This window comes from Bubalus kerabau, chromosome 11, assembly GCF_029407905.1.
Source record: "Bubalus kerabau isolate K-KA32 ecotype Philippines breed swamp buffalo chromosome 11, PCC_UOA_SB_1v2, whole genome shotgun sequence".
Taxonomy (NCBI): Eukaryota; Metazoa; Chordata; class Mammalia; order Artiodactyla; family Bovidae; genus Bubalus; species Bubalus kerabau.
This window is the reverse complement of record NC_073634.1, coordinates 9,309,799-9,322,367: the sequence shown is the minus strand read 5'-3', so window position 1 is coordinate 9,322,367 and position 12,569 is coordinate 9,309,799. Positions and strand designations below refer to the sequence as shown.

Sequence of the window (12,569 nt, the reverse complement as noted above, 5' to 3'; positions counted from 1 at the left end):
TTTCTCTGCACACGGACCGCGGTTTCACAAAGTCAAACAAGTGAAGAGTTGTTTTGGGGTCAGACTTATTCCAGACCATGTCATGTCACAGAACCAGGCTCTCTCACCCAAGACCTAGCAGATAAGAGTGGACCTTGTGCAGAGCTTTGAATTGCACAGAAAGGGTCCACACGCCCTTCTGGGGTTTGTGCCATCGTTCATGGTCTGAGTTATTTTACAAGTCTTGTAAATCGTATCAAACAGGTAATATGATTCTCCTGCCCAGAAATGCAAACTGTCGTGTGTCAGGTGGGTACAGCTGAGGACAGCCGTGTGGCATCTCTTTGTAAATTAATGTCAGTGGCATGCTTTACTGTCTGTGTATGCTTAGTCCTTTGAATTCTCTTTTTTAAATTTATTTTTTATTGGCATATAATTACAATTATACTGGCGGTTTCTGCCGTACAACAACATGAATCGGCTGTATGTATACATACATCCCCTCCTCTTGGGCCTCCCTCCCACTGCCCCATCCCTCCCCTGTAAGTCATCACAGAGCACCGAGCTGAGCTCCCAGTGCTATAATCAGTTGCAGCAGCTTGCTATTTCTCTCATGAATTGAGTCCCATAAAATCTTTGAAATGCGTCCATTCTACATCTGTGTGAGAATCACGGTTTATCTTCATTAAAAAATTACCTTTTGATATGTGGCAGAAACCAACGCAATTCTGTAAAGCAATTATCCCTCAGTTAAAAAATAAGTAAATTTAAAATAAAAAAAACGATTTTTAAAGATTAATTTAAAAAATTGTCTTTTAAGAACTGTTCTAAGCTAGATCTCCTCCCACCCTTTTTCTTAACTGAACGTTAATTATCCTTTTGTTTTCTGGAGCCAGAGGCCTTGGAATTCAGAGCACTCAGCTGGCCCTTGCCCACCAGCTCCCTGAGGACAGCCCCTGCGCCCCTCACCCGTTTCCCCCCCAGGAGATGTAGCCAGGTAGTGGGCGGTCGAGGGGCTCTCTCTCCACCTCCGGGAAGGGCACCCGTTTCTCTGCAGGCTGGCCCTCCTCCCATGTCACAGCAGCTGTGTTGATGTTCCCTGTCATAACTCAGCTCACTGAGCACCTTGTGCTAAAGCCACCTTCTGGGGTCCTCTGGGTGTGGGATGCTGTGAGGGTGATGGACGCTGCAGGGACTCAGGCTTTGCCAGGAGGCTGAGGCTCTAGTGCACAGGAGCTGAGAGCCCTGGAAAAGCTGTTCGTTCCACCGGGATCCGTTTACCTGTCCATCTGTCTGTCTGCTTATTCACTGGGGGTTGTTATTTCAATGTAGGCTCCTGGCACCTGTTTCACTTGCTGCTTTCGGAATATGTGATTCACATACTTCAGTCGTGCATTGAGGAGGAAGAGGAGGAGGACAACGTGGGAAGTCTCAAGGAGATACTGCCAGATGACCAGTCTCCTGTCCAGCCAGACCATGAGCCCCACCACCCTCCAGACTGCCCCCCAGCTCAGGAGCATGAAAGCCTGAGTGCGGATCCCCCCCGGGTGATGCTCAGATGCAAGGGCCAGAGCCCCGGTGCCATGGCGGGGAGCAGTGTGGTGGTCAGGGTGCCTGGCTTCCTGGTAGACACCGTCACGGGCAACAAGGTATGTACACCGTGGCCCGGCCTTCCATCCACCGGTGTTCTCAGAGAAGTGAGAACCCAGGGGGCTAGGAAACCCACGTGCTGTGCGTAGTCACTCAGTTGTGTCTGACTCTTTGCAGTCCCATGGACTGTAGCCCATCAGGCTCCCCTGTCCATGGGATTCTTCAGGCAAGAATCCTGCAGTGGGTTGTCATTCCCTACTCCAGGGGATCTTCCCAACCCAGGGATCAAACCCAGGTCTCCCACACTGCACGCAGATTCTTTACCATCTGAGCCACCAGGGAAGCCCTAAGAAACCCATAGAGGGGGTTATACATTGTCCAAACAAGGACACAGGATTCTAGATTCATCTCTGCTATAAGCGATTTTGCCAATGTGTCTGTTGACCACCGCTCAGCTCCAAAACGTGCCTGGTCTGATGAGAGCTGTGGAATATGGGGACTGCTCTCCCCTGGCCCTCCCAGAGCCTGCCTGGCATGAACAGACTCACTGAGCAGCAGATCACTACAGCTAAGAGGAGTGACATGCCCTGAAAAGGCCTCTGGCAGCGTTTAAAGAAAGGAAACACTGCACAGTCTGAGTACAAAGGATTTTTGAAAGGATAGAATTGGGGTCCATCTTGAAAGATACAAAAATAAGGATTGCAGGAATTCTCTGGTAGTCCAGTGGGTAGGACTCTGCGGTTTCAGTCCCAGGGCCTGAGGTTTGATCCCTGGTTGGGAAATTAGGATTCTGAAAGCCTTGCAGCATGGCCAAAAAATTAAAATAATGAAAAGTAAGGCAATTTCTCTGGTGGTCCAGTGGCTAAGACTCCATACTCCCAATGCAGGACGCGGCGGTTCGATCCCTGGTCAGGGAACTAGATCCCGCGTGCTGCAGCTAAGACCTGGGGCAGCCAAGTAAAAAAAAAATAAATACATATTAAAAAAATAATGAAAGTAAGAACGGCTACTTATCGAATATACTGTGCACACTTGATATATATTGTCTCAAAGCCATACAACCCTGCACAGTATTTGTTCTTATCATTTTCATGCCATGGATGAGGAGACAGAGGCTCAGAAAAGCTAAGCGGAGGCCCCGAGTCACACAGCAAGTAAACTGCAGAACGGAGGCTGACACCCTGGCCTGCTTGATCTCATCATTCTTCTCCTACAGTGCTAGATGGGAGGAGGATGGTCCAGGCCCCCAGAAGACTAGGACGTAGGATGCAGAGATCTGAGATGGGGTCTTGAGTGCCAGGGAGGGGAGGCAGATTGAGCAGGAAGTTCAGCTAGATGCGAGGCAGGGGAGTGGGCTGGTTGGGGGAAAAAACCCTGACAACAACTGTCAGTAGTAATTTCTAAAACTCCTGCACACATGTTTGGAAGCTTGGCCTCTTTACCTGGCATTCTTTTCACATCCACAAGTTCCCCTTCTGAGTAGATGAGGAGTCTGCTTAGGAGACCACTGAGGGCAGAAATGTGACCTCAACCTGGATGAAACGTGATCAAAGCCACGTGGCTGAGTCACAGCTGGAACTGTCTGTACCCTGCACGCATGCTAAGTCGCTTCGGTCATGTCCAGCTCTTTGTGACCTCATAGACTGTAGCCCGCCAGGCTCCTCTGTCCGTGGGATTCTCCAGGCAAGAATACTGGAGTCCATTGCCATTTCCTTCTCCAGGGGATCTTCCTGACCCAGGGATCAAACTCGTGTCTCCTGCATTGGCAGGTGCGTTCTTTACTACTCACGCCACCTGGGACGCCCATCCATGCCCTGCAGCCCTTCCCCTTTCCAAGCACACAGAACCTCGGCAGACTGTTACTGAGCTGGACTGGACGAGACACCCACCAGCCTGGACAAATGAAACAGGAGCCAAAGAGCCAATTCTCACAGTCACCAGCCCTCTGTCTCCATCAGGCGTTCATTCGCTGACCTCGAGACAGTAAATTCAACACCCGGTGCTTCCGTGCTCTCGGTGCTAGAGACTCTAATGTGAGTCTGTAAATAAGAAACTCATCTCCCCTGGGAGTGTGTATATGAAGCCAACAAGACAGAGGAGACCGGGAAACGGGAAAAGACTGGCCCCCAATCAGGACTGGTGAGGTGGGAGGAGCGCTGGGCCACTGAGAGAAGGAGCAGATGGAGGCGGTTCAGGCTGCACTCATTGAGCTGGTGATTCAGGGCCGTGGGCAGAGAGAAGGCCCAGCTCAGTCTGGAGAAGGGACAGGTTGGCCAGACTGTGCCCTAGAGAACCCTCTCCAGGCTCCTGACCCTCTGGAGAACACACCCTGTCCTGGGTGACAGGACCCGTCGGGGGGCTTACCCTAGTCGCTTGGGAGCCCCAACAGGATGCGTGTCTGAGCTGGACGTTCAAGTCTGATGATTTGGGAAAATATCTGTAGCCCACTGTGAGCAGTTCTGGTACATAACTTTTTGGGTTCAAATCCCACGTCTTCCACTTAAGTGGGTTTCCTGGGTGGCTCAGTGGTAAACTGAGCCCTGCCAGTGTCCCCCTGCCAGTGCAGGAGACATGGGTTTGATCCCTGGGTCGGGAAGATGCCCTGGAGTAGGAGATGGCAACCCACTCCAGTATCCTTGTCTGGGAAATCCCCTGGACAGAGGAGCTGAGAACGTTGGGCAAGTTGCTTTATTTGTCTGCTCAGCTTCCTCTTCTACAAAATGGAAATAAAGACGTCTAATTCCATAGGCTATAATGAGGTATAAATACGTTAATTATTTGTAAAATTCTTAGAAGCATAAAAAGTACCCATAATCCTAGTCCTTGTTATTATTTCTCCAACAAAACCTCCTAATCTGAACACCTTTACAGAACATTCTCTACCCAATCCCCTAGTCACTCTGAGGTTTATTGCAGGGGTTGCATTCCACCTATATTTAATTGGTGGCAACAGTAGAGAGGACGTTAAATAATTGAACAACATAATAAAGCAATACAAGCAGATCAATGTCAGATAACCCAAGGTAATATGCATTAGAGATTAATTAAGCCTGCTTGTGCTCGCGCGAGCCTACCAATTTAGCTATAATGACTTAAACACTCCAACACTGAAAAGTTAGGCTTGCCTAATTTCCATTGCACTCACTAGTCAGCCTGTGCACTTGTCCTCAACAAAAAAGCACACGCTCAGGGTCCCATCTGCTTTCATCTGCCACGAGCTAACACCTGTTCAGCTGCACCCCTGGGGCTGACCCCCCTGGACAGTTCAGCTCAGTCCCTGCATCTACAGCAGCAACTCAAGTCAGCAGTCCCCACCGCCGCTTCCATCTGTCGCTCTTGTCCATTCGCCCGATGCTCAAAATAGTAAGATGCCAAGGCATGTCTTAAGAATAAAGGAAAAATTATACTGATATTAAATAAAGGCCATTCTCCTTAACCTGGCAACCAGTTCCAGTATTCTTGCCTGGGAAACCCATGGACAGAGGAGTCTGGTGGGCTCCAGTCTGTGGAGTTGCAAAGTCAGACACAGCTGAGCATGCGTGTGCGCGCGCGCGCGCACACACACACACACACACACGCACACACACACACAGTGTTCAGTTTAGGTCATATACTCAAGCATGAAAGCAAGGCAAAAATATTTAAAAATAAGTGACTTCAGCCAAAAGGTAAAGATGAAGACAGGTGGTATTTGGGGTTTTTTTGTTTGTTTTTTTATTTTGAGAGACAGAAGAAAAACACCTTTTCCTTGGTTGGTAATGGTTATCATTGAATTTATGGAGGATGGGTGAGATATGTACTTTCATTAACCTTGCATTCAAAGTCACCTTCTGCACATCTTTGTCAAAATATGCTAGCTTATGGGGATGGAGGGGGCACTGTTGAAGAAATCACACCAAGAAAATACATCTCTGTCAGTTTGAAAGTAATCATATCCGAGGATTTGCCCATCTTTCGAATATCCTTGGAGCTGAGGGTGGCGTATTATCCTTGTTTCTCTGATAGGAAGGTTTGCTCAGGCAACTTGATGACTATCTGAGAGCCAACATCAGAGTCTGTGAATGTCTCATGTCAATTACTACCTTATAGAGTGTTAATGTACAGAGAAGGCAATGGCACCCCACTCCAGTACTCTTGCCTGGAATATCCCATGGATGGAGGAGCCTCGTAGGCTGCAGTCCATGGGGTCACACAGTGTCGGACACGACTGAAGCAGCTTAGCAGCAGCAGCAGCCGAGTATTAATGTAACCCATGAGAGTCTTCACAGACTTCCTCCTTTATATACTGGTCTGTTTGACCAGTGGTGGAGGGAGGGTCTGTGTGGGAACTTGAGCCAACTGTGTCGGCTCATAGGGTCAGTATCCATCTGGAAAGCAGCCAAGGTGACGAGCGTTACAGCTGCGAGGTGACCCGTGGGCACTTCACAGGCTCCCTCCTGACTTTCACAACTGATCCAGGCTCTCTGCGTCTGTTTTAAGTTTTAAGTTTTTGGCCGAGCTTCATGGCATGAAGGATCCTAGTTCCCCAACCAGGGATCGCACCCACACCTCCTGCGTTGGACGCACAGGATCTTCACCCCTGGACTGCCAGGGAAGCCCTCCCCTGTGCCTTTAATGGCAGCGTCGTCCCTCTCTGGCCTCAAACACCTGCAGTGCCCCCGTCCTTTTCCTCAAGGGAGCCACCCATCCCACTCTTGCACCAGCCCCCAACACCCTCTCTTGTGCCATCCTGGGTTTGAGATTCCTTCCACAAAGTCTTCAGCAGCCCCTGCGTGCTCCCCTGGGAAGTCGGGGTCCCCTGCACTAGGTCCAGGGTGAGATGAGCGTGTGCTAGCAGAATTCAAATGGTGGGTCCTGAAACAGAAAAGCGTAACTTTCTCTTTTCATCTTTTCTTCTAAACTCCGCTTCCCTGCCCCACCCACCCCACAACAGCTCATCCAGGTATTGTTGGAAGATAAAGCCACGGAAAGCACCATCAAAGTCAACCTTCCTCTGGGACAAGAGACCCTCATAACCCTGACAGATGGACAGAAATTTGTGATCCACATATCGGATGTATCCCAAAGCTCTGAGGATATTTATCTTACGGAAAGTAATGCTGACACGGGAGATTCTTTATTGGACTAGGACCTGAGAAAGCATACATTTTTTTCATTAAGGATAGAGTAAATGGTAACACTTTTGTATTGGTAAGAAAAAAGATTTTGTGTAAATGATAGAGGTAGCACTGTTTTCTGTTTATATGTATTTCAAGGAATTGGTTTTGATGAATCATATAAATTGATTTGGAGAATAATTTTTGCCTCTCTTGCCTTTATTCAGGGCTTTTGCAGTATTTCTGTGGGGACTTGAGAGAAATTTGAGAAATCCTGTTGGTAATAAAAACATGGATCATTCTCCAGTGAAAGATGAAGTTTGTAGAATAGCAAGTAGTACAAGCAGTCAAAGGCCCCTCATAATATTTTTCGTCCCCTCAGGAGTACCCTAATCAACATAGAGTTTGTAGAAAGATCCCTTCAGGCCTGGAGGAAGAGGGGAAAAACTCAATTATTTGATAGAGCTGTTAGAGTTACTCACTGCTCCAATATAGCAGGGGTCCCCATCCCCCGGGATCTAATGCCTGATGCTCTGAGGTGGAGCTGATGCAATAACAATGGAAATAAAGTGCACGAGGGATGTAATGCACTTCAATCGTCCCCCAGGCCCCAGTGCATGAAAAAATGGTCTTCCAAGAAACTGGTCCCTTGTGCCAAAAAGTTTGGGGACCCCTGCTAAGGATCCCACCTTGGCTTCGTTCACATGGCTCTTTTCTTAAAGTGATACAGAACTATGAACTCAGCAGTGTCTGCCACAAATGTCGATGTCCTGCTGATGCTCTGTTCCTCTCTAGCACAATCCCAAAAAACCCTGACACTGAGCGTAGATCCCTGTTAAACCAGACCATTTTTATGTAACCGATTATGATACTTAAAGGAATTTAACAATTCATGCTTAACAATGTCTGGTAGCAGTGGAAATAAGGGAATGTTTTATTGATTCCAATTACATAAGAAATGAATTAAATTTCCTGAAATGCTTGGGAATTTTAAAGAAACATCAGAACTCTAGATCACTAGATTCATTAAGAATTATTCATCATTATGGTTTAAAAAGTAATCATGTTTTAGAGCCTTTACTACTACATTGAATATGTGATCTCATTTCTTAAGCCATCTGGGAGCAGTTATTTGTCAGAAGAAAAAAAACACACACACACTCAGAGGCCTGCATCCCTTGGCTTACTGTTCAGTGACTTCGCGTATCCTTTGCTCACATCTAAGCGGACAGGTGATGGGCTGAGTCAGGAAACAAAGGCAACGATAAGCTTTCTGGGTCGGGGAACAGCGAATTGTGTTTGCATACTTTGGGGTAAACTGATTAGCTGAGAGCTGGCAGAGGGCATTCATCCTTGAAAAGACCATCCAGGCAAGCAAAGAAAATTCCACTTGTCTGTTTATCTGCAGGGTTTGAAGTTAGGATAGGGGGTGGGCGGGGGGCGAGTAACAGAGAGGAGAGGAACGGGCTTCTGGGGCCCTCATCTGCTCCAGCTCTTGGTCTGGGGGTGGCCCTACGGCATGTTCGCCTTGTAAAAATGTGTTTCAAAGCTTCACATTTGCTTTGATTGCATTTCTGTATATGTTCTATATGACAACGTACTTTTTAAAACAGAAGTCTATGCACGTAGGGAGGGGGTGGGGGAGAGAAGGACAGGGAGTCTGGGGGTTAGTGAACTCTTACAAACTACTACAGTGAGGGCCGAGTGCTCAGTCGCTTCAGTCTTGTCTATTTGTGACCCTATGGACTGTAGCCTGTCAAGCTCCTCTGTCCATGGGATTCTCTAGGCAAGAATACTGGAGTGGGTTGCCATTTCCTTCTCCAAGTAATCTTCCCAACCCAGGGATCGAACCTAGGTCTCTTAAGGCTCCTGCATTGCAGGTGGATTTTTTACTGCTGAGCCACCAGGGAAGCCCATAAACTACTACAAACTACATATAGATATGTTATACTACTGTTATAATTAGGATCAATAAACAACAAAGCCGTACTGTATAGCATAGGGAACTATATTCAATATCCTGTGATAAACCATCATGGAAAAGAATATTTTAAAAAGAAGGTCTATATATGTATGATTGAGTCACTTTGCTGTACAGCAGAGATTGGCATGACATCACAAATCAACTATACTTCAATAAAAAGTTTAAATTAAAAAAAAGAAATCAGTACACACATTGTAGGAGAAAATGAGGCTAAGACGCACACAGGAGGGTTTGGAAAGCAACGAGGGCCCTGTATCTCTCATTCTCCCTCATCGGCAGGTGCTCGGATGGTTCTGCTAATCTGGACTTGGTGAACCTGGGCTGGGCCCACTCAGCCAGCTGCTGTCTCTGACAGGCTCATGGGGGCTGGCAGTTCTAGGGTGGTCTCCCCTGGGATCCCTAGGCTCCTCTCCCACATCCCTCCAGCAGCCCAGCCCAGGCACATTCTCACAGCAGAGCTGGGGGCCAAGGAAGCAGAAATAGAAACAGGTTTTCATGCTTCTGTTTGCATCAGTGCCTGCCCCATGTTCCAAAGCAAAGTGGAGACGGTTCTAGGAAAGGGTGTGCACACAGAGGGGATGTCGAATGGGTGGATTTTTCCAATCTGCCATATCAAGGTCAATGCTACCTGCTACCCAAATCATTATCCCAGATGTTTGATTAGGGAGACAGTTTTGCAGGAGAATGACCTGCTCAAGGTCATTTGGACAACAGTGAGAGCCTGATCATCGGAACAGGCATCATCCACTGTGACACTTTGACAGCACTGCCTTCATGCAACATAACCTGATAAACTTAGACATTAGCTCCTTAGTGCTGCGAAGAGCCCACAGTAGTTTCCGAAACAGTCACTTTAAGTCGGAATAACAATGAGAACTTGTGCAGATGGAAATCTCCCCAGGGCACATCACTGATCGTCACTGTGGTGCCTACAGCGAGAGCAGCACATTGAACTTTCTTCACATAATAACAACAACTCCACCCACGGAGATCTGGGAACATGAATTTTCACTCCTGATGATGGTGAGTCGGAGGCCCACTAACACTGTCAGTGGATTTTCCTGAAACCAGAAATTTCATCTAAAATGTACAGTGATGTGTCACAAAACTGTCATGCACTCATTTACCAGGTCCTTTTTAAATATGGGGGATCATCAAAGAACAAAAGAGGCATCTCCCTGCTCTTAGAGGATGAAGAAGTTCAGAACCCCAGAATGTTCCACTTTGGCATGGGGGCCCTGCAGGCTTCAAAGAAACATATTCCCTCCCTTGACTATCTATACTTGAATCTCATACTTTGGCCACCTGATGCAAACAGCCGATTCATTGGAAAAGACCCTGACACAGGGAAAGATTGAAGGCAAAAGGAGAAGTGCGTGGCAGAGGATGAGATGGTTGGATGGCATCACCGACTCAATGGCCATGAGTTTGAGCAAACTCTGGGAGATGGTGAAGGACAGAGAAACCTGGCGTGCTGCAATCCATGGGGTCGCAAAGAGTCGGACACTCTGCAACTGAACAACAGCAGCCTTGACTACCTAAAAGAATTTAAAGCCAAGAAGAGAGTCCTCACCAGATATCTGCTGGCCCCTTTATTCTGAACTTCCCAGCTTTCAGAACCATGAAAAATAAATGTCTTTTTTTGAACCACCTAGCCTATGATATTTTGCTATAGCAGCCCAAACAGACTAAGACAGCCCTTTGTCCCACTATGAGTGACATTAAGAACTGAGATTGGTCAGTGGACTCAGGTGTGATGTGGACCAGGCTGATGCTTCCATTACAGGATTCCACATCAATATTTCATTTAATAATTTTTACATAGATTATTGCCGCCTATACTGATTGATCCATTCAGTTCTGTTCAGTCGCTCAATCATGTCCAACTCTTTGTGACCCCCATGGACTGCAGCATGCCAGGCTTTCCTGTCCATCACCAACTCCTGGAGCTTGCTCAAACCCATGTCCATCCTGTTGGTAATGCCATCGAACCATCTCAGCCTCTGTTGTCCCCTTCTCTTTTCACCTTCAATCTTTCCCAGCATCAGGGTCTTTTCCAGTGAGTCAGTTCTTCGCATCATGTGGCCAAAGTATCGGTCAGCATCGGTCCTTCCAATGAATCAGTTCAGTTCAGTCACTCAGTCGTGTCTGACTCTTTACGACCCCATGAACCGCAGCACGCCAGGCCTCCCTGTCCATCACCAACTCCAGGAGTTCACTCAGACTCACGTCCATCAAGTCAGTGATGCCATCCAGCCATATCATCCCCTTCTCCTCCTGCCCCCAATCCCTCCCAGCATCAGAGTCTTTTCCAATGAGTCAACTCTTCGCGTGAGGTGGCCAAAGTACTGGAGTTTCAGCTTTAGCATCATTCTTTCCAAAGAAATCCCAGGGCTGATCTCCTTCAGAATGGACTGGTTGGATCTCCTTGCAGTCCAAGGGACTCTCAAGAGTCTTCTCCAACACCACAGTTCAAAAGCATCAATTCTTCGGCGCTCAGCCTTCTTCACAGTCCAACTCTCACAACCATACATGACCACAGGAAAAACCATAGTCTTGACTAGATGGACCTTTGTTGGCAAAGTAATGTCTCTGCTTTTCAATATGCTATCTAGGTTGGTCATAACTTTCCTTCCAAGGAGTAAGCGTCTTTTAATTTCATGGCTGCAGTCACCATCTGCAGTGATTTTGGAGCCCCAAAAAATAAAGTCTGACACTGTTTCCACTGTTTCCCCATCTATTTCCCATGAAGTGATGGGACCGGATGCCATGATCTTAGTTTTCTGAATGTTGAGCTTTAAGCCCACTTTTTCACTCTCCACTTTCACTTTCATCAGAAGGCTTTTTAGTTCCTCTTCACTTTCTGCCATAAGGGTGGTGTCATCTGCATATCTGAGGTTATTGGTATTTCCCCCAGCAATCTTGATTCCAGCTTGTGCTTCATCCAGCCCAGCGTTTCTCATGATGTACTCTGCATAGAAGTTAAATAAGCAGGGTGACAATATACAGCCTTGACGTATTCCTTTTCCTATTTGGAACCAGTCTGTTGTTTCATGTCCAGTTCTAACTGTTGCTTCCTGACCTGCATACAAATTTCTCAAGAGGCAGGTCAGGTGGTCTGGTATTCCCATCTCTTTCAGAATTTTCCACAGTTTATTGTGATCCACACAGTCAAAGGCTTTGGCATAGTCAATAAAGCAGAAATAGATGTTTTTCTGGAACTCTCTTGCTTTTTCCATGATCCAGCGGATGTCGGCAATTTGATCTCTGGTTCCTCTGCCTTTTCTAAAACCAGCTTTAACATCAGGAAGTTCACGGTTCATGTATTGCTGAAGCCTGGCTTGGAGAATTTTGAGCATTACTTTACTAGCGTGTGAGATGAGTGCGATTGTGCAGTAGTTTGAGCATTCTTTGGCATTGCCTTTCTTTGGGATTGGAATGAAAACTGACCTTTTCCAGTCCTGTGGCCACTGCTGAGTTTTCCCAATTTGCTGGCATATTGAATGCAGCACTTTCACAGCATCATCTTTCAGGATTTGAAATAGCTCAACTGGAATTCCATCCCCTCCACTAGCTTTGTTCGTAGTGATGCTTTCTAAGGCCCACTTGACTTCACACTCCAGGATGTCTGGCTCTAGGTCAGTGATCACATCATCGTGATTATCTGGGTCGTGAAGATCTTTTTTGTACAGTTCTTCTGTGTATTCTTGCCACCTCTTCTTAATATCTTCTGCTTCTGTTAGGTCCATACCATTTCTGTCCTTTATCAAGCCCATCTTTGCATGAAATGTTCCCTTGGTATCTCTAATTTTCTTGAAGAGATCTCTAGTCTTTCCCATTCTGTTGTTTTCCTCTATTTCTTTGCATTGATCGCTGAGGAAGGCTTTCTTATCTCTTCTTGCTATTCTTTGGAACTCTGC

The 12,569-nt window shown here is 47.0% G+C and overlaps 1 protein-coding gene across 2 annotated transcripts in view; it reads left to right on the top strand.

Moving 5' to 3' along the window:
• RFX8 (regulatory factor X8) overlaps nt 1–6,866 on the top strand; it is a 47,377-nt gene extending 40,511 nt beyond the window's left edge. For both annotated transcript variants that reach the window (XM_055539060.1, XM_055539061.1), the window contains 2 exons: nt 1,312–1,628; nt 6,503–6,866. In XM_055539060.1, the coding sequence (XP_055395035.1) occupies nt 1,312–1,628; nt 6,503–6,697 (512 nt within the window). In that variant the 3' untranslated portion in view covers nt 6,698–6,866. The remainder of the gene's footprint in view (nt 1–1,311; nt 1,629–6,502) is intronic.
• Nucleotides 6,867–12,569: the final 5,703 nt, after the last annotated feature.